This window comes from Podarcis melisellensis (genome assembly GCF_964234715.1).
Source record: "Podarcis melisellensis genome assembly, chromosome: 14".
NCBI classification, from domain to species: domain Eukaryota; kingdom Metazoa; phylum Chordata; class Lepidosauria; order Squamata; family Lacertidae; genus Podarcis; species Podarcis melisellensis.
This window is the reverse complement of record NC_138546.1, coordinates 28,537,011-28,558,234: the sequence shown is the minus strand read 5'-3', so window position 1 is coordinate 28,558,234 and position 21,224 is coordinate 28,537,011. Positions and strand designations below refer to the sequence as shown.

The following is a 21,224-nucleotide window of genomic DNA, read 5'->3' as shown; positions in this document are numbered from 1 at the left end:
CTACAACTACTGTTTTACTACTGCTTTACTATACATGCTGTTTTTATGGTAATCATCAGTAGTTTTAATTCTATTAATGCTTAACGGCTTTTAATTACTGTCCCCCCCCCTATGTTGTGACTTGTTGTGACTTAGGGAAAAATCTATAGCCTGCCTTGAATTCCTGTTAGGGAAAAAGCCACTGTATGTATGTATGTATGTATGTATGTATATATGTATGTATGTATGTATGTATGTATGTATATGTGTATGTATGAATGAATGAATGAATGAATTAGACAAATTCATGGAGAAGAAGGTTGTCAATGGCTGCTAGCCACTATGTCCATGTTCTGCCTCCCCAGTTGCTGGAAACCTCAGGAGGGGCTCTTGTGCTCAGGTCCTGCTTACAGGCATCAGTTGACCACTGTGAGAACAGGATGCTGGGCTAGATGGGTCCCTGGCCAGACCCATCAAGCTCTTATGTTCTTATGACATCATGGTGTCACATGACGTCGCAGGCGCCATTGGGCACCCATAACCTGAGGCCCAGGTTGGCGCCCTTGTATCCCTGTAAGAATGTCGGGGGAAGTGGGAGCTGCCCCAGTTTCCCTTCTTGGACATCAACCACCATAGCCAGAAATTAAAGCAGCCTTCCCCAGCCTGGTGCCCTCCAGCTGCTTTGCACTACAACTCCCATGAGCCCCAACCAGCATGGCCATCTTGGCCGGGGTTGATGGGAGGTGTAGTCCAAAACAGCCAGAAGGCACCAGGTTGGGGAAGGCTGTGCTAAAGCTAGGCAGATAGAGTGAGGAAATGCTAAGGAGGACTGCAGGATCCTTCCACTTTTGGTAAATGACATCCAAAAGCAACAGCAGCATCCACTGCAAGGACTAATATGCCTACCACAATTTTTAATAGTTGTGTAGAACTATTGTGGCTCCATGGTAGAAAATCTGCTTTGCATGCAGAAGGTTCGAAGTTCAATCTGTGACACCTCCAAGTGTGAATGGTGAGCTGCTGCCAGCCAGTGTAGGCAATACTGAGCTAGATTGGCCCTTGGTGGGGCTATTTGGTTGGGGTTGCCTGCTTCCACTTTATGTTCTGTGTTTTATTTGTTTGGGTGCGTATACCTGTTTGGAGGAGGGGAGTCTGAGCCTCACCACTTTTCCTTCTGCGAAATGGGCATTTTGTAGTACCCAAAACATACTGTTAGATTTCCAAATGCATCCAAAAAAGTTGGGGAGCCTTGCTCTAACAGGTGCACAGCCCTAACTTAAAACTCACGTACAAGGCAAGCGCTTTTACATGTGTGTCGAACAATCCACTGAGCACGCTCCCTGCGATGTGGTGTTGCTGCACACTGAACAGTTTCCACTTGCAAGCAAGCCTTGACCTCTCCCATGACTTGCAACTGTCCTCAGGGGACACTCTTGTCAGCAGAGCTGCCAGCAAAACAGACCATTAGTCCAGGCATAGCCAGCGTACGTAGCTCCTTCCAGATATTGCTGGAATAGGAAGGATACCTGGGATAGCTCAGTCTGTAGAGCATGAGACTCTTAATCTCAGGGTTATGGGTTTGAGCCTTAAGTTGGGCAAAAGATTCCTGCATTGCAGGGGGTTGGACTAGATTACTCTCAGGGTCCCTTCCAGCTCTACAATTCTCTGATTCTGCAATTCCCATCTTCCCTGACTCCTATGCCGGTTGGGGCTGATGGGAGTCCAGCAATGGGAGTCCCCATCCTCTGTTAGTTCGCTGAGCCTTGAGCTGCTTCTGTCTATGCAGACAAGAACCGTCTCTCTGAAAGACTGAGCTCTCTCCTGGCCTGACAAGTTCTGGTCCTTCTAACTGGAGCTCTTGGGGTCTGAACCTGGGACCTTCTGCATGCAAAACACATGCCCCTATCCAGGCCAAGAGGAGCCCTGCTCTGAGTCCAGGAATAGAAAACAAAACAGAGACGCCAACCCAAAGGCGCATGTTGGCATGACGAAAGGGATGGCAATGCTTTTACCTTCCTAAATATTTATGCTCGTTGCTTTGCAAAGTCCTCCCTGCCCTGGCGACAGATGCCGTCGGGGTCACTTCCCTGAGCCAAGCCGTCTCTTGACGCTGCTGCCTTCGCTTCGCTAACCGTGATTGAGCTGTCCAAATAAAGAGCTGGCAAGTGCTCACTCCAAACTTTGAAAAAATAAGGATGTAAGTAGAGCCTGCTGGGTCAAACCAAAGGCCCATCCAGCCCAGCATCCTGGTCTCACAGTCAGAGGCCTGTAGGAAACCCTCAAGCAGGACCTCTGTGCAAGAGCACAGTCCCCACCTGCGATTCACAGCCACTGGCATTCAGAAGCATTCCTGCCTCTGACTATGGAGGAAGAGCACAGCCTTCCTGGCTAGTAGCCATTGATAGACTTCTCCTGCCTCAATTTCACCAGTCCTCCTTTAAAGCCATCCAAGTTGGTGGTCATCGTTGCCTCCTGTGGGGGTGAGTTCCACAGTTTAACTGTGCAGCTGTATGAAGAAGTCCTTTCTTTTCCCTGTCCTGAATCATCCAACTTATGGGTGCCCATAAATTCGAGCATCATGAGAAAGAAAGGAAGAAAACAACAACAACCCTTGTCCGGTGGCGGAGGAACCCTCGCCGGCACCCAGGGCAGCACAGTCTTTATGGGATGCCGCACATGCGCAGTCCGTACGCAAGGACTTGCGCAGTCCACCGCAAGGACTAATATGCCTACCACAATTTTAATAGTTCACTGTGGCTCCATGGTAGAAAATCTGCTTTGCATGCAGAAGCTTCAAAGTTCAATCCGTGACACCTCCAAGTGTGAATGGTGAGCTGCTGCCGGCCAGTGTAGGCAATACTGAGCTAGATTGGCCCTTGGTGGAGCTATTTGGTTGGGAGTGCCTGCTTGGGGGTTTGCCTGCTTCCACTTTATGTTCTGTGTTTTATTTGTTTGGGGGCGTATGCCTGTTTGGAGGAGGGGAGTCTGAGCCTCACCACTTTTCCTTCTGCGAAATGGGCATTTTGTAGTACCCAAAACATACTGTTAGATTTCCAAATGCATCCAAAAATTTGGGGAGCCCTTCTAACAGGTGCATGGCCCTAACCAAAGCTCACATACAAGGCAAGGGTGGCACCTATGAAGACTGTGGGCACCCTTGGCCACTCTATAGCTGGGGGGAGGCAAGGGCCATCTTGTCACCCCTCCCAGAGTGGCACCCGGGGCAGCCCACCCTCTCTGCCCCCCTTCCTACTCCACTGCCCTTGTCTCTACCCACTTTCTCCTTGCCTCGCATAAGGATATAAATGTATTACCAATTCATCTCTTAATAGCCTAAATTAATCAACCTGTATTTGGGTAAGAATTGCATGCAGATGGAGTTGGTGGACTGTTTGAAGGACCCTGTGTGAGAGAGGGAAGGGGAGATCTACCAGGATGAGAGGCTGTCAGAAGAAAAAGATGTTCCTAGGTGATAGCTGGTGGGGGGGCACATATTTTTCAGAATGGGACAAAGGATGGGATGCACTTGTGAGAGAAAATCTTGTCTGTTTCTATCTTCTTTTCTTTATTATTATTTGTGTGGGTTGTGGGTGTGTGTGTGCCTTTTATTGTATGGTGAAAATCTCAGGAAAGCTTTATTATCAACCTGCGGCACAGGGTAGGCTCAAAAAGATGGCTCTGCTGCGGTGGGGGCATGTAGGTGGTTCTACTTTAAGAATGAAGCCAGAAAGATTCCCCTCCCTCTTTCTGGGCATCTTTTATATGATGTTGATTATTCGCCCAGAAGAAAAGGCCTCCTCCTCTTAAGCCTGCCCTTTGCTGATGGGAAACTCTGTCCATCAGAGGCCAGGAGAGGCAGCAGCTTTCCTTACAAGGAGTTTGGCAAGAGCTCAGCTGGCGAAAGTCTCAGGGAACGGGAGTTCCTCTTCCTCTGCCTCATTCATTCAAGTCAAATCGGAGTGACCTGCAGCTGTGGGGAGGAAGCAGACGCCTCTTTGTTCCCAGCGGTGAGAGAGAAGGGGGGGGGGCCCTCCTCGTTGCTCACTCCCTGCTTCGATTTGGGGAGGGAGGCCTTGGAGAGGGACTCTCGGCAACCTGAAGGTGGAAACAGTTGTGGATGTGTGGCTGTCAAGTGACTGTGTCTTGCCAAGAGGTCCCATGGCGATCCAGCTTTAATCTGAAGGTGAGCTGCTGCTGGTCTGGTTTTGCTACTTCTTGGTAGCTCAGTGGTAGAGCATCTGCCTTGCATGCAGGAGATCCCAGGTTCAATCCCCAACAGCATCTCTCCAGGTAGGTCTGGGAACATCCTCCCTCTGAAATCCTTGAGAGCGGCTGCCAGCCAGAGCAGGCAATGCTGATCTAGATGGACCTGGTGGTCTGACTCAGAATAAGGCAGCTTCCCAAATCCCTATGACCCTGAGGCCAAAAGGAAGGAGGGAATGCATGGCACCTGTGTCATGTGGGGTTGAATGGGGCAGGGGGGGAAGAGTCAGCCAGTGGTTTTAAGACATAGGAGCATAGGAATTTGCCTTACACAGAGTTAAACCATTGATCTAGCTCAGTATTGTCTACACTGACTGGCAGCAGCTCTCCAGGATTTCGGGAAGAGGACGTTCTGGCCTTACCTGGAGATGCCATTCTGCATGCGGCGCAGATGCCCTGATTGAGGCATAGATGTCCCTGCAGGGCTTTTTTGTTGCCCCACTGCTTGAACAGATTGTCTAGACTTCTACAGAATTCTGCTTGTTCTAGTTACTTTTTAAAATTATCTATCAAAATAAATTAAATCTCCCACTCTTCATCCAAAAAGAAGAAGAAAGTTCTCAGAGCAGCTTACGATTGTCTTTTTCTTTGGGGGAAAAAAAGAAAAAGACAAGGCTTGCAATCTACAAAGACACAACACTAAAGGAAAACAGATCAGGAGGGAGGAGGAAGAGTAGAGCACAGGAAACAAGGGTGCATACTCTGGGCCTTGTTGCATCTCTCCTATCAGCCTCAATACTCTATGGAAGAAAATATTGCCGGTCACCACCAGACTTTAAGAGAATTATGGGCTATTTGCAGCTCTCAGACTTTCATATTCAGAGCTAACTCTGGATGTCAGATATTGGAGGCAGACATCTCGGAAGGGCTATAGCCTTGGCTTGTGAGCTTTCTAGAGGGATCTGCTTAGAAACAGAATGCTTGACCAGGTCAGTGTCAGTTTCACCCAGGAGTGCTTTGACAGATGTCCCTTATTGTGTTGGTGTGAAACCTGTTTACAGAATGCCAGTCACCCTTTGCTCACCTAGCCTCTACATTTTTCTCCCCTCCCCTCATAACTGTTGCTTGCTGTTTAGATTTTAAGGTCTTTGGGGCAGTGACCTCCTCCCTCCATGAAGCACCATGTAAGTGCATCGCTAATGATTTAAAATCAGGGACCTTGTCAGCTTGAAAGCTGTAAGGCTGCAATCTGGGAGCTGAGATGCAAACAGGAGCTTCACTTCAGCCAGTCACCATTGTCTGGACTTAGCTTTGGACCCTGTTTCCAGATCCAGGGTTCTACGTCAGCTTATGGAAAGGAATGACAAACCAGGCAGTGCCTCTGGGCATGTACAGAAAGTTCTGCTCCCTGTCCACAAAGCAAGCCCTGAAGAGTTCCCTTCCCACCTAGGAATGGGTGTGTGAAACCCAGTTCAGAGAAGTGATGATGGGGATGGGAAATGTCCAGGTTTGAGAACATTTGCACTTCTGGCTAACAGTTGTAAGAGCAGGAAAGGCTGTTGGTTTCACGTCTTGCTCAAGTGGTTTCCTGGAGACCATCGTGGGAAGCAGAGATCCCTTAATGATCCCCAGTTTGCCAGGGATGAGTGTAATTTTATGCCAAGGACAGAAAATTAACTCATCTCATGAGAACTGGAGGAAGTCCTTGAATGAGTCAGATGTTCCTTGTTTTTCATGATGACCAGACTTGATCCTCAAAGCCTCTTACTTTGTTAGACAGGAGATAGTCAAGAGTTAAGAGTGGCATGAAAGAGGCATCATTTCCTATGATGAACACACATCTTCATTTTGACTTGCATCCAAAGCTGCGCTAAGCCGCTCGTTCTATTAGTGCAAGGATTTCTGCTTGTGCAACAGAATTTTCTCTACTTTGCCCCATAGAATCACAGATTTGGAAGGAACTCTGAATGTCATCTAGTCCAACCCCCTGCAAACAATGAATCCTGCCCACAGCTGTTCCTGAGTGGGCTTAAACCAACAACCACCAGCCAGATTCATTGCAGTCCCCATACACCCCCTAAACCTGTTCTGGGGTTTCCCCCCAACTCTACAGAACAGATATGGGGAGGGTGGATGGCACCTGAGATGAGGGGAGAGGGGCAAGTTCTTTTGCACAAGCTGAAATCCTTTTGCTAACAAGGGCTTCAAATGATGTTCTTCGTCCTGCCATCATCTTCGTTAGTCATTCTCAAGATCTGTAGCACAATGGCAGTGCACATGCTTAGCTTGCAGAAGGTTCAGTCCTCAGCATCTCCAGGTAGGGCAGGGAGACAGCCGTTTTTGAAATCATGGAGAGCCACTGCCAGTCATTGTAGACCACTGACAACTAACATGGTGCCCTTTGAATATTGTTGGACTACAACTCCCATCAGCCTCAGCTAATGTGTCCAACAGGGATGATGGGAGCCCAGTGAAACCTGGAGGGCACCAGGTTCACTTCCCCTGATACAGACTATCCTGAGCTAGATGGACAAAATGGGGAGTGACCATAACTCAACACTAGAACATTTCTCTGCATGTAGGAGGTCGCCAGTTCAATCCATGACATCTTCAAGTAGGGCTGGGAAGGACTCCTGCCCCAAACCCTGAAACCAATCAGCACTGAGCAAGATGGACCATGGTCTGGTGTGGTAGAAAGCAGTTCCTACGTTTCTAAGCAGGCTTGGAAGTTATCAAGAAACCTATCGTGCCCGCTGAGCAGAAGCACAAATGGGATTTTGTGAACACCCCACAGCAGGGGTAGCCAACATGGTGCTCTCCATATCTTGTTGGACTACAGGTCCCATCAGCCCTGGCCAGCATGGCCAAGGGTACAGGGCTGATGGGAATTGTAGCTCAACAAGATTTACAGGTTTGCCACATTGGCTACCCTGACATCACAGACTTTGAAAATGTCATGTCAGCTCTGTGGACAAACTCTAGTCTTCATTGACAGTGCACAGCAGGGCCTTGTGGGGATGTTGTAACAGCTTGGTTTTCACAATTTCAGAAGAAAGAAATTGTCCTAGAAAACAGTAAATCACACCATTTATTTATTTTATTTAAAAATATCACTTAATAAAAATTTTTATCTCCGAGGCAATCAAACAAAACATTGGTATCAATTCGTAGAAAAGTACAAGCTTTCCTAAAAGCTAAGGAAAAACAGAGCCGAACTACAAATCACAGATTAAACTGAGCAGCTTACAAAACAGATAATTAAAAAACTAAAAGTCCAAGTTCAGGAAATCCGGAGTAAACAACATATAAGTTTTCATGAGGTGTTCAAAGGTCATTACCATATCTGCCTCCTTAATCACCTGAGGGAGAACATTCCAGAGGGTGCATGATGTCATCGAGAAGGCCGGCTTCTGTGACCACTGGCTGGTTGTGGAATGATCTGCAGGGACTTCTCAGGATATATTAAAAACCAACTTGGTGTGTACTATGGTGGGTGGGGGTGGGCAGTCCACTAGATATCCTGCCCCCAGTTTACTTCTACCTTGACCTTCATATCCACCAAGGAATTAGTGAACATGTTTGTGCTTCTGGCAGCGTGCCTGCTTATTGTGCAATTAAGAAAAACCAAATTATTAAAATTATTAGAAGTGTGTCCTAGGGTTGCCATATTCCCCAAAGTGAAAATCTGGTCAAAGTTGTTGGCCTTTATTGGGAACATCTCCCTTTTTAAATCGCTCTACTTGCCCATGGGGTGCTCTGGTCCATGGGGTCACGAAGAGTCGGACATGACTAAACAACTCAACAACAACAACAACTCACCCATATGTCCAGGTTTTCCCATACATTTTGCAGATTCAGCAAAAATCCACACGGACGCCATTTTTAGAGCCTGATTCCCGGACATATGGCAGCCCTATATCTTGGGAGCTGTGATTTGTTAAGGATGCTGAGAGTTGGAGATCTTAGTCTCCTTATTCCCCTCCCAGAGCTACAACTCCAAGAGTAGTTTAACAATCAATCCCTCTCCCCAGGAAATTCTGGGAATTGAAGCTCTAGCAGGGGACAAGGTGTCTCCTACCAACTCTCAGTACCCTTAACACATGACAGCTCCCAGAATCGTTTGGGGGAAGCCATGACTGTTTAAAATGGTATCCTGGTGCTTTAATATGTAGTGTGACTGTTACTTGAGGCTGTCTCAACGGGACAGGCTGGAAAGAGAAAAAATGAACTGATTACTACCGGAGGATGTCCCCAAATTTGTTTCTGTTCCCACAGCCAGAGGATGTCTTCCATGTTCAGCAAGACTCGGACGGCCCACTGTGCGAATGAGCGCCATCTCCACACCTTTCCCCAGGAATGCAACGTGGCCATATTGGGGTGTCAAGGATCTGGAAAATCAGGTTAGGAGATGTTGGGGGACCTGGGAGTAGGGAGGGGGAAGAAATTTAATTCAGCTCCCTTGTAAAGTTGAACCTGTTTAATTCGCACAGGGAGCAGCACATTCCCATTTCTCCTCAGGTGGTGAAATGAGACAAACCCCCCCCCCCAATTATATTACACCTTTCTTCCATCCTGGAACCCAAAGTGAGGTTCATGTGGTTCCCAAGTGCTCACCTATCCAGGCACTGATAAGACTATGATTGTCTAACTTGTGGCCCTCCAGATATTGTTGGATGCCACCAACTTCCACCAGCCCCAACCAGTGCACCCAGCTGTCAAGGACGATGGGAATTGTAGTTTAACAACACCTGGAAGGCCACAGGTTAGCCACTCCTCAAATACACCCTGATCTGCTTTAGCTTCAGCAAAGTGATGGTCCTATGCGCTCTCACATCATGGGGCCATCTGACGCAGTAGTCCCAGCTGTGGTACTGCCCATGCACCTGCTCAAAAGCAGAACTGCTCTCACTCCATGTCTATTGCTTGCAGGCTAGAAGGTAGGTCTTTGCAGGATAGGGTCCCAAGCAGAAGGGGCCATTCCTTGTGTGCAAAACTGAGGTCTTTCTCGTCCATTTCAGCAATAAAATAAAACAATAATCTTGCTCTTCTAGTGAGGACTCACTGCTGGAACTAAGTATCTCTCTCTTTCTCTGGCTTCTTTCAGCGTTGACAGTGAAGTTTCTAACCAAGAGGTTTATAAGCGAATATGATCCTAACCTAGGTAAGAAGACCTTGCTCTGATCTCATGGATTCTTCCTCCTTCTTCCTCCTTCTTCCTCCTTCTTCCTCCTCCCCTTCTTCCTCAGTTCATTTTTAAATCAGTCCTTTATTCAGGACCATGAGGACTAGAATCTTGCTTCATCATTAGGGGAAAGATCATAAATGAGTGATATAGTACATGCTTTGCATGCAGAAGGTCTAAGGTTCAATCCCTAGCATCTCTAGGTAGGACTGGGAGAAGTCCCTGGTTGAAACCTTAGAACTCCTAGAAACAATAGAAGCTGTCTTATCTGGAGTCAGGCATGGGGCTCATCTACCTCCAAATGCTCAAAATCCAAAGATCTGCTTGTGCAAATTTATTTATTTATTGCAATTATATCCCACCTTCTCATCCAAGGAGCTTAAGGTGGTTCTCTCCTTCTTCACTGAATCCCAACAACATCCCTGTGAGGTAGATTAGGCTGAGAGGCAATGACTGGCCCAAGGTCACCCAGTAGTGATTTGAACCCTGTTCTCCCAGATCCTAGACTGACACTCTAATCACTACACCACACTGGCTCTCTCTATTCTTTGCAAGAAAAGTTTGCTTTTCAATTGGGTAAAGGAGGGCAGTGGTGGAAGTGCCTCCCTTCCCTCAGAGGAGCTTATCTTCCACCCCACTGTATTTCTAAATGTGCCTCTGAGAATAAGTATCGTTGCATGCCACTCCGGTCTCTGAGGCGCTTACCACCCAGGGTTCGTATTTCCTTTTGGAAATGAGGCACAGCGGAGACTATGGTGTCTTTATGATAAATGGTTTACCTGAGCCTACATTGGAGGGGTTCACAGCATTAACTATTGGATCAACTATTGCTCTGCACCTCTGGCTTTGTAGCTTGCTGCTTTGCTTCTCAGTCAACCCTAAATTCAGGCTTTGTCCCTCTAACAATCCCTAAGTTGAGGGAGGGGCCCCACCCTTTTGGTATCTGGCACAGAGTCACCTTTCCTTTGTTCTCTTAATGGTCCATCTCTCAGGTGATTACCTCATCAGGAAACTGGCTTGACTTCAATTTTAACACTTGCTGGAATTGGAAAGGGTAGGGCACCCCTGAACCCATAACAGTATTTCTGCAAAGACAATTTATCTGCCTCCCGGATGAACAGAGCAATAGTACTTTGAGATCACTTGGGCCAGACCTACAACTCTCACCCACAAGGACTCATCAGAGACACAAAAAAGGGGGTGGGTTGTTTGTCCTAGAAGTGTCCAGTCATAATTGAGCAGAAATGAGACCCGATTGTTAGGTCTCTGGGGGACGTCAGCCACTGTTCCATCTGCCTTCTCGGAGAAATGGCGGGATGGGGGGGGGGGAGAGCTTGTCCGGAAATATTCCAAGGTATTTTAAGTTGCGATGTTTTTCTCCGCCATTGTTTCAAAACAAACTGCCAAATTTAGAGCACATACCAAGGGAAGAAGCAGAGATGGAAAACACTGATTGTGTAGCAAGCAAAGGCAAGGCAGCCAGGATATAAAACGAAACCCTCCAAATATCTCTGTGTTGCTCTCTTTTACTGTTTGTGAGCTGGGAGGTTTGTGGACAGCATGCACATTTCATTGAGGCAGCGATAGTCAGCTTTCCCCACCTGGTTGTTGGACTACAGTTCCCATTACCCCTGACTATCCCTGTCTGGGGATGATGGGAATTGCGGTCCAGCAACATCTGGGAGGCCACATCTCAGTCACTCCTGTGCTACAGGGTTGTCCAGATAGTGGCTACACTGACTGATATGGGCTCTCCGAGATTTCGATTTCCCAGCAATTTCTGGAAATGGGAGGGAATTGAAATTGCCATCTTCTGCTGCTCTACCACAGACACAGACCCTCTCATGTTTTGCCAAGAACCAGTAAATCAGGGGTGTACATAGAAGCAGTGGCAGAGCTTCATGCTCCAGCACTGGGGGGGGGGGCGGAGAGCAGGCAGGGGCGGGGCTGGCGTGTGTCCCGGGGGTGGGGCGCACCACCTGCAGGGGCGTAGCACCCAGCGCTCTCCCCGCACTCCTCTTCCTCCGCCAGTGCGTAGAAGACACAGGAAGAAGAAGGGTACCAGAAGATGGGACTCAGGCCATATCTGCACTACACATTTAAAACAGTATCATCCCACTTTAAACAGCCATGTCTTCCCCTAAAGAATCTTGGGAGCCGTAGTTCATTAAGCGTGCTGAGAGTTGTTTGGAGACCCCTGTTCCCCCTCACAGAGCTACAATTCCCAAAATGGTTTAACGATCAATTCACTCTTCCTATCACCCTTTACAAACCACAGATCCCAGAATTCCTGGGGGTAGGGAAGCCAAGACTGCTTAAAGTGGGATGCTACTGCTTTAAATCTATAGTCCAGATGGGGTCTCAGATTGAATGACCAATCTGTGGTTTGGTTGCTACTTCCAAGCCATTGCATTGAAAATGTGTTTTTAAGGGTTGAGGGTACAGCATTTCTGACATTCTGCAGTGTGTTAAGTTATACAGAGTCCCTTTTCTACGCAACTTTTAAGGATGCAATTGTCATGCATTTCCATGGGTTTGCTTCTGAAAGCAGCCCAAACACTAATATAGATACCTGATTCCCTCTCTTCCTTTTTTTATTTTTAAACATAGTCTAAATGGTGCAGAAACAGCTCTATCTGAATGTACAAACCTGCAATGTGTTAACCTTGGCAGGGGTCTTCTTTCTCAAAACAAATGGGTCTGGCTGGGCCAGAATTCAGCGCTCACGATTACCTTGCGCTGCCAATGTTAAACATTTCCAGCATACTTTCCCACTGATTGCATTCAAGCAAACAGGGCTGCTTTTTTTAATAGGCCAACCTCAAAGGGGACGGCAATGAGCCGCAAATGATTTATGGCGAGTTATGCATGCAGGCAAAACCCAGGAACTCATCTGAAGGCCTCCTCACTTTAATGGGTTCTGTGTTCCCAAATATTCATTCTTCAAATGTCGGCAATTATAACCTTGTTTTCAACAAAAGGAAAAGGACTGGAGGATGCCGCTCCACCAGTTTTGAAGTCTCTGTGAAAATATTACTCTGCGGAAATATCTTGCTAGATGAATCACTGGGCATTCATTTAGCAGAGCAATGAAAAGGGCATGGAAATGTTTTTTAATTGGACTGAGAGAGTTTTCCCTTTGCTTTGAAGGTCATTATTGTCCAGCTTCTGGGGCAATCCAGAAAAGAGGTGGGGTGGAATTTCCAGTCTGGAGTTTCTTGTTCTCTGGGATGCCCTTCCTCTGAGATGAAAATGGTCCCTGGTGACTGCGGGGAAAACTCTTCTGAAGATGGAGCAAGGGGCTCTTTTGTCCTTGCAGAATAAACTTTGCAACCCCATGCACTGCTTAGTTAACCAGGGAAACTGTAAAGGGGCAAAGGATCACCCTTAGTTTGGTCATGGGGCATCTGCTTTGCATGAAGAAGGTCCAGTGGTTGGGAAGGACTCTGAGCTGGAACTTAGGAGAGCTGCTGCTAGTCAGTGTGAACAATACTGCGCTAGATAGACAAAGGGTCTGGCTGTATGTATGTATGCAAGCAGGGAGATCTCACTTGATTCTGGAGGGAAGGCTTAGTGGAAGAGCACACATGTTGCATTCAGAAGCTTCCAGATTCATTCCCTGGCATCTCCAGGTAGGGCAGGGAAAGACTCTCTGTCGGAAACCCTGCTGTCAGTCAGAGCAGACAATACTGAACCAGATGGACCAAAAATCAGACCTGGGATAAAGCATCTTTCCCATTTTTTTTCCTGCTAATTGATGCATCTGCAGAGAACAAGAGCTCAGGCTGCCAACAGCTTCATCTGTGTGTCAGTGACAAGACAGTCGAGATGTAATCTTGCAGAAATTCTTGGCAGGTGGCTATTCTGAGTCAAGTCCAGAGGCCTGGGATGGGGAGAGGAAAATTTAGGAGAAAGCCAGAGAGCCCAGGTGTGTGTGAGAGAGAAGTGACAAAGGTCTGGACCTATCAAATCTCTTTCCTGAATGTAGAAATTCCAGGAAAGGGGGCTAGAGATTATGTTTGCCTGCCTGCCTGCCTGCCTGCCTGCCTGCCTGCCTGCCTGCCTGCCCATCCATCATCTATCTATCATCTATCTATCTATCTATCTATCTATCTATCTATCTATCTATCTATCATCTATCTATCTATCTCTATCTATATCTATCTATATCTATATCTATATCTATATCTATCATCATCTATCTATATATCATCTATCTATCTATCATCTATCTATCTATCTATCTATCTATCTATCTATCTATCTATCTATCTATCATCTATCTATCTATCGCTGTCTATCTATCAATCTCTTTTCTTGACTCAAGAGGAAACATTCAGGCAATATTTCTACCTCCTTTCTCAGCAATAAACAGATCCCAGATCCCAGTGTTTTGGCCAATCAGTCCAAAGGGGACCGAGATGACTGTCAAGCACTTGACACTTTCTAGTTTTGCATTTTTAATGTGACAGAGCCAGTTTAGGTTTGAAGCACAGAAGACACAGCAGAAGGCAGCCACTCCAGCCTGTAAGCCCAGGACACATCGCTGGTGCCTTCCAGGTGGCAGGAGACAAAAGACATATTGAGGGCTTCTCCTTGCAGCCAATTGCTTATCTAGCTTTGATTATGGTGGGATGGAAGCAAGGCTAGCCCTACCGTGAGAAGCAGAAGGAGGGGTCCACTCAGGAGGCAGAGGCTGGGGGAAGCAGGCAGTAGCAACATTTTGGAAAACAGAGCTGTGTGGAACCCACAGAATATTCTATCCCATCACCAGCCTTGACATAAGAGTCAACTGCTTGTCCAATTGGCTTCTGCCTGTGGAATGGGATGGAATCTTACTTAGCCTCAAGCAGAAAAAAGTATTAGATGAATCCTGGACAGAAGGGCTCCATTCTGACATAGCCTGTTGCTTGAGGGTAAAAGGTAAAGGGACCCCTGACTGTTAGGTCCAGTCACGGACGACTCTGGGGTTTCAGTGCTCATCTTGCTTTACTGGCCAAGAGAGCCGGCGTACAACTTCCGGGTCATGTGGCCAGCATGACTAAGCCGCTTCTGGCGAACCAGAGCACCGCACGGAAATGCCGTTTACCTTCCCACTGGAGTGGTACCTATTTATCTACTTGCACTTTGACGTGCTTTCGAACTGCTAGGTTGGCAGGAGCAGGGACCGAGCAACGGGAGCTCACCCCGTCGTGGGGATTCGAACCACCGACCTTCTGATCGGCAAGCCCTAGGCTCTGTGGTTTAACCCACATCCCTTGCTTGAGGGTAGCTGGGTGGAAAAGTGGATAGGACTCCTGAACCTTTAATAGTGTGTAGAAGAGAAGTTTTCAGCTGGTTATGCAACTATCAAAGGTGCAGAGCCCAGTCCTCCTCCTCCTCCTTATCATCATCATCATTATTATTGCATTTATATACTGCCCTATACTCGCAGGTCTCAGGGCGGTTCACAAGATAAAATCATAAGATAAAAACACAAAATGCATAATAAAAATAAGAACAAGAAAAAAACCCCAACACACTTTTAAAGGGCATTGGATGTCAATCAGCCAAAGGCCTGGTTAAAGAGGAATGTTTTGCCTTGTGCCTCAAGGTGTATAATGAAGGCGCCAGGCGAACCTCCCTAGGGAGAGCATTTCACAAACGGGGGACCTCTGCAGAAAAGGCCCATTGTTGCGATGTCACCCTCCGGACCTCTAATAGAGGAGGCACATGAAGAAAGGCCTCAGATGATGATCTCAGAGTCTGGGTAGGTTTATAGGGAGAGAGGAAGTCATTGAGGCACTGCAGTCCTGTTGACCACCCTAGTAATGGCTTGGGTTTGGGTTTAGAAGCTGGTCTGCATCTAGATTAATGCCATTTTAAAAACCATTGTCTTGCAGAGGACACATATGCTTCAGAAGAGGTGGTGGACCAACAACCAGTTCTACTGAAGGTCATGGATACGGCCGACCAGGTAATGGAGAATGGAGTCCTGGCACAAAGGCTCTTTTGCAACTGCACCATTCATGCACTGTCTTACTGTGAACTTGAGCATTTCTGTTCACCAGAGGCACACTCTGCTTTGGACACTGGAGTCAAGTTGCCTCTTTCTCCTCTTCATTGCCCTGGAATATTTTTAAAGTTTATTAGGGACAGTCAGGTAAATAGAATAAGGTTTATTTTAAAAACCAAGCTTCTTTTAATTGCCTTCTTTTGAAAGGCAGAATGACAGATTAAATGGATGAATGCCAAAGCCAGCCTGCAAGCCTATCTTAGCACAGGAACAAAATGCCCCATTCTTACAAGGCTCTGAGGATTAGTTGGCCCCAGGCACATCAGGAGTCAAATTGCATAATGGCTCTTGTTTCTAATGCTGCAAACAATGGACAAATGCAGGAGGAAGAGGAGGGGAGCTGCTAGCAGCTGGCCTGCAGCACCTTTCTTGTGAGTAACAGCCAAAGCATTTTGAAAGTTTTTCAGTTTAGAAATACCAAGGCACGATGCAGATTTTTGACATTATACATGGTGTCTGGGGATGGAGAGAATTCTTTCTCCCTCATAGCACTAGAATGCAGGGTCACCCAGTGGCATTCATTGGTTAGCTGTAGAGGCGGAACAGAGAAAGGGAAGCCCTTCTAACAACTCCTGTGACCAACTTGCAGAACTCACTGCTGTTGTAAGTTGTGCTGCTGTCCTTAGTTGCTTTTAAAGGGGCGGGGGTAGACAAATTCCTGGAGGAAACAGCTATGAAGTTTAATTTATTTGTTGCATTTATACCCACCCCCACCTTCTTCTCCAAAAAGCCAAAGGTGGCCTACATGGATTACCCTCCTTCTTGAATCCCAACAAAAACCTTGTCCGGTTGGTTGGGCTAAGAGGAGGTGAAATTCCTATGGGTACCGTGCAAGGTGCTTCATAGCCAAGTGGGGATTTGAACCCTGGACTCTCAGGCCCTAGCCTAACACTCTATTAGAGCCATTCAGCGTACTTGGTGCAGTGTGGGACTAGGTTTGGGGAGACCTGGGTTCAAATCTCACACAGCAGTTAAGTTCACAGGATGGCCTCGGACAAGTCACCATTTTCCAGCCTACCCAACCTTGCAGGTTTGTTGCGAGGTTAAAATGAAGGTGGGAGTTACCAGGTCCTTACAAGCATCCTTTTTATTGTACTGAGGCAGTTATATCACAGCCTCCCCAGGTGCTTGCATTTCCTGTTCTGAAACAGCCCGATGAGAGGAGTTGCCTCATGTTGCCTTCTCATCATGGATACCCAGGAAGGCTGCAGAGTTTGGACCACTGGAAAGATGATTTGTAGAATGAAATCACAAACAACCTTCAGCCACCCATGAGAATTTCATTTAAATTTTCTCTCCTTTTTGAGGAGGAAGAGCAGGATATGCATGGGATTGGTAAATGAATTTTCAAATGCAATTTAAGAACGTAAGACGAGCCTCCTAGATCATGCCAATGGCCCATCTAGTCCAACATGCTGTCCTCAGTGACCACCCAGATAGTCACTAATAATCCCCATGTGGTTGGTTCCCTGCTAGGATGTGCCAGTGAGCTGCGAGCGATACTTGAATTGGGCCAGCGCATTCATGGTGGTCTACAGCATTGACAACCGGAAGAGCTTTGAGGGAAGCCAGCAATACTTGGACATCATAGCGCTGCACCTGAAAAATGCCCAGCATGAATCTCCGGTTTTCCTGGTGGGGAACAAGCTGGACATGGAACAATACAGGTAATGCTTGAAGCAGGCACCTACTGAGACCATTGGTTCATCCAGCTCATTACTGTCTACACTGACTGGCAGCAGCTCTCCAGGGTTTCAGGCAGTAGTCACTCCCAGCCCTACCTGGAGATGCCAGGGATTGAACTTAGGACCTTCTGCATACAAGGCAAGACACTGTACCATGGACGTATGGCCCTTCCCCATAAATGAGAATGATGAAGAAGCCCGATGCTCCCCAAACAGGCTGCTTAGTTCAAATGATGATGTAAAATTGAGCACCCTATATCGGGGCTCGGGGACTTCAGGTTTTCTGAATCAAGTTTAAGAAAACCAGAACCCCATGATCTACCAGCCAGACCTATGAAGGGGCATCTACTTAATTTGCATTTTCTGAAATATGCCAACTGAAACTCAGACATCTTTCAAAATTCTCACTTCTCTGAATTTTGCCAGGCAGTTCCCCAGCCAAGAAACGTGTGCAAAATTCCATACGCTAGCATGAAGTGTGCATAAAAATGCATGCGAAATAACATACAAAAATCCATTAAAGAAGGGAATATATTAGCGAAAGCACGCTTTGCAAAAAAATGTTATTAGGAGTAGTTCACACAAAAATCTTATGAATTTTCTTGAGGACGTTAAAACAAACAAACAAAAAACAAATTCAGAAACTGAAATGTGGAGAACTGAACTTAATGAGAAATGAGAAACGGAAAAACCAAAATGGGCAGATTCACCCACCATCAGAGTCCCTAGCTCAGGTCTTGCAATGCCTAGATCCTCAGAGCACCATTTGAGCAGGGGTTGTTTATAGGTCAAATGGTCTGTTGGAGAGTGACCATTTCTGATTTCTTTTCTCAGGCAGGTGACCAAAGCTGAGGGGATTTCTCTGGCCTCCAAGTACGGCTCCTCCTTCTACGAAGTCTCGGCCTGCCTGGATTTTGAATCCGTGCAGCACATGTTCCATGAGGCGGTGCGTGAGGTGAGGCGGGAGATGGAGAGGCACATGGCGGTCCGCCCCTTGTTCATCATCGAGGAGAAGCCGTCCCTTCACCTCGTCCCTCCAGCCGCCATGGCCTCCAAGCATGGCCTGGCCAGCTGCACCTACAACACTCTCTCCACCGTGAACTTCAAGGAAATCCCTTCGGTGGCCCAGGCCAAGCTAGTCACGGTGAAATCCTCCAGGGCCCAGAGCAAGCGGAAGGCTCCGACATTGACATTACTGAAGGGATTTAAGATCTTTTGAAGGGAGCCTGCAAAGGGCTGCTTCAAGATGGGAGAGCAAGTTGAGGCCCTTTGCCTGACTGCATTAACCCTCAGCAGCCAACTTAAATGCTGGTGTACTGGCCTTCCTTGCTTTCTACCTGGTCTCTTGTACTAGAGCAAAGCATGCTGGGAACATAAAAAGAGCCTTGCTAAAGATTCATCTAGTCCAGTGACCAGTTCTCACAGTGACCAACAGATGCTTATGGGGAAAACACAAGTCGCACATGAGCGGAACATCAACTCTCCCTATTTGTGATTCCCAGCGGCTGCTGTTTTGGGACCTAACACCTCCAACAGTAGTGGTTTTCAGCGACAAGGCTGCACCCTCCTGTTCAGGCTCCAGTTCAGTCACTGCTGTGCTGCTTTCTGCTCTCCCTTAACCCGGCTGATCAAAATCCTTCCCAGCTTCCACTGGGGCTCTCTACTCCTCGGGAAGGTCAAACGGGAAGAGCTGACATCCCTGCTCCCCCTTCCAAAGTGACTGAAGTCCAACCCGGGTCAGCAACCCCAAACCCATTTCTCCCTGCTTCATCAGAGCCTGCTATGCCAATGCCAAAACTGCAGGGCTAACGGCATTAAGCGACTGTGCCGCATGCAGTTTGACCAGGATTAGTATTGACGCTGCTCCAAGACCTTTTTCAAATTCTGCACCCAAAGCACGGATACCTTACAACCGGCAGAAATTGCATGGCATACTTGCATACTTTTGTCGCTCTTGCAAAGTTTGTCTGCATTATGAATGGCATTTTGTAACCACCAATCTCTGTGTGTGAGAGAGGCTAGGAAACAGAGGTAGCAGATGGAGATAGCAGGAGGACAGGCAAATGTGCTGGGGTGTGTGGGCAGGAGCACATGACGCATGTGCCACTGAAACAAAAAGTGCCTGTTGTTTGGGTATTGAGGATGCCTCCACGTCCAGCTTTCCAACGCACTGCCAAAGAACAGGCTAAAGGGACACAGAGCCCCCTGGTGAAAGAATGGCATATCGTTCCTTGCGTACATTTTCCATCAGCGCTCCGGGAGCAGGGGTCACTAGCTTTTTTTCGGCCTGTGGGCACATTTGCAAACTGGTGAATCTGTCCTTGGTACTACGCACACACAGCACATTCAAGTATGCACTGCAAACCTAGGGTACATTCAGAAGCAGAGAGTACAGTATTGTGTTCATTTTCCTGCTAGCACTTCTGAACTGATTTCTAATGTTCCTTTCACACTGCAGTGTCACAGAACTCTGGCTTTATGGCTAAGATACAGGCCTGCCACCTTAGGTGCCAACTCCCCAATAAAATATTTGAGGGGCCAAGTTAATGGGCATTGCCATTCAAATGGTGTTTGTGTGTGCCACATCTTGTGATTGATTATGCAGGGCAGGGCTTACCTGGGCCCCCTTGAAATATTTTATTCAAGTTGGCACCCCTGCATGCCGCGCTAAGTTTCACTCACAACAGTGGCTGAGGTGTGACACGACAACAAGCATCATTGGACCACATTGCTACTACCCACCCCAAAAAAGGTTTTTTTGTCATGTAAACAAAACAGCCCCAATGACACCTGAATAGCCTCAAAACTACAGTGGTGGGGCAGGTTAAGTTCCACTCTTTTCCTGCTGTGCAAGGCAAAGAGAGCTTCCCTTGAAATGCAAATAGCAGCAACAAAACTTCGCAATCTTTGCATGCCCCAAACCTACCCTGTAACAGACCAGAGCTGGTCAGGCTCCATTGTGGTTGCTGCTTACATCTCACAAGAACAAAGATGCCAACTGCATCTGTGCCATTGAGGTCCCATCTATTTCTGTCCTTAAACTAGTTTTGGGGTCCAGAGAAGCATCTGTGAGTGAGGCTGGGAGGTTTCTAATAGGGGAATATAAGGTAAAAGCCCATTCTAGCCCATCATCTGGTTCTCACACTGGCTAACCAGCTGCTCCCAAGCAGGACCTGAGTGCAACAGTGCTCTCAAAATAAGGACGTAAGAATTTCCCTACTGGATCTGGCCAAAGCCCCTCTAATCCAACACCCTGTTCTCACAGTGGCCAACCTGGAAGATATCCACAAGTAAGACCTTAGAGCAGCCTTTCTCAACCTGTGGGTCCCCAGATGTTGTTGAACTACAACTCCCATCACCCCTAGCTAGCAAACCCAGAGCTCAGGGATGATGGGAGTTGTAGTCCAAGAACATCTGGGGACCCACAGGTTGAGAACCGCTGCCTTAGAGGAACAGCAGCACTCTTCACGCCTATGATTCCAAGCAACTGGCTCTGACTTTGAAGAAACAGCACAGCCATTGATAGTCCTATCCTCCATTATAGCCTTATGTACAGAAGCCTGGTGAAGGCGCTGAAACTCCAGTTCTCAGTATCAGGCAGTGGAAGGGTGTGGGGAGAAAGAGATGGCAATTAAACTAGTACAAAACCAGCATCAGTTAGATCTGACCTCGGTAAACACCCAGTATTATTTTGCCTGTTCAACTGAAGTACGCAATGAGTTAAATGGTGCCTTAGCTTAGAATGCCTTCCTTTTCTTCTTTTTCCCTTCTAAGTCTGATCTGTTTCCCACTTGCCCCAAATGATTTTGCAATCGAATGACAACATGCAGCAGCTCTAAAGGTAACCAAGAAACTAAGAGTGAAGAAAACCAGCGCGGCACTTTCATAATAAAGACCATTGATTTATTTCCCCATCTGTTCTCTTTTTCCGCAAGGGGAGTAGGAAGGAAGTGGGCTGCATGTGCAGAACCAACTTATCTTCTATCTTGATGCTTCTTGGGGAGCGGTGACCTTTAAATCCAGCATTGCTATTTCACCCAACTGGTGCAGAAAATATTTTGATGAAGGAAACTTTGGGAACGCCAAGTGCAGAATCTTTTGTTTCATTCTGCTTGTTAGC

At 47.2% G+C, this 21,224-nt stretch overlaps 1 protein-coding gene across 1 annotated transcript; it reads left to right on the top strand.

Moving 5' to 3' along the window:
• The first annotated feature begins 3,681 nt into the window (after window positions 1–3,681).
• Window positions 3,682–18,539, top strand: RASL12 (RAS like family 12). The gene is made up of 6 exons (XM_081888774.1): window positions 3,682–4,162; window positions 8,458–8,582; window positions 9,287–9,343; window positions 15,247–15,320; window positions 16,896–17,086; window positions 17,939–18,539. The coding sequence occupies exons 2-6, from the start codon at window positions 8,465–8,467 to the stop codon at window positions 18,321–18,323; spliced, it is 825 nt and encodes a 274-aa protein (XP_081744900.1). The 5' UTR covers window positions 3,682–4,162; window positions 8,458–8,464; the 3' UTR covers window positions 18,324–18,539.
• The last annotated feature ends 2,685 nt before the right edge of the window (window positions 18,540–21,224 follow it).

What these genes read in the sequence shown, in the direction of transcription:
- RASL12 (XM_081888774.1), top strand. Translation starts at nt 8,465, where the DNA reads ATGTCTTCCATGTTCAGCAAGACTCGGACGGCCCACTGTGCGAATGAG. An exon ending in TCAAGGATCTGGAAAATCAG is followed by an intron (nt 8,583 to 9,286) that starts GTTAGGAGATGT and finishes GGCTTCTTTCAG; the next exon opens with CGTTGACAGTGAAGTTTCTA. An exon ending in CGAATATGATCCTAACCTAG is followed by an intron (nt 9,344 to 15,246) that starts GTAAGAAGACCT and finishes ATTGTCTTGCAG; the next exon opens with AGGACACATATGCTTCAGAA.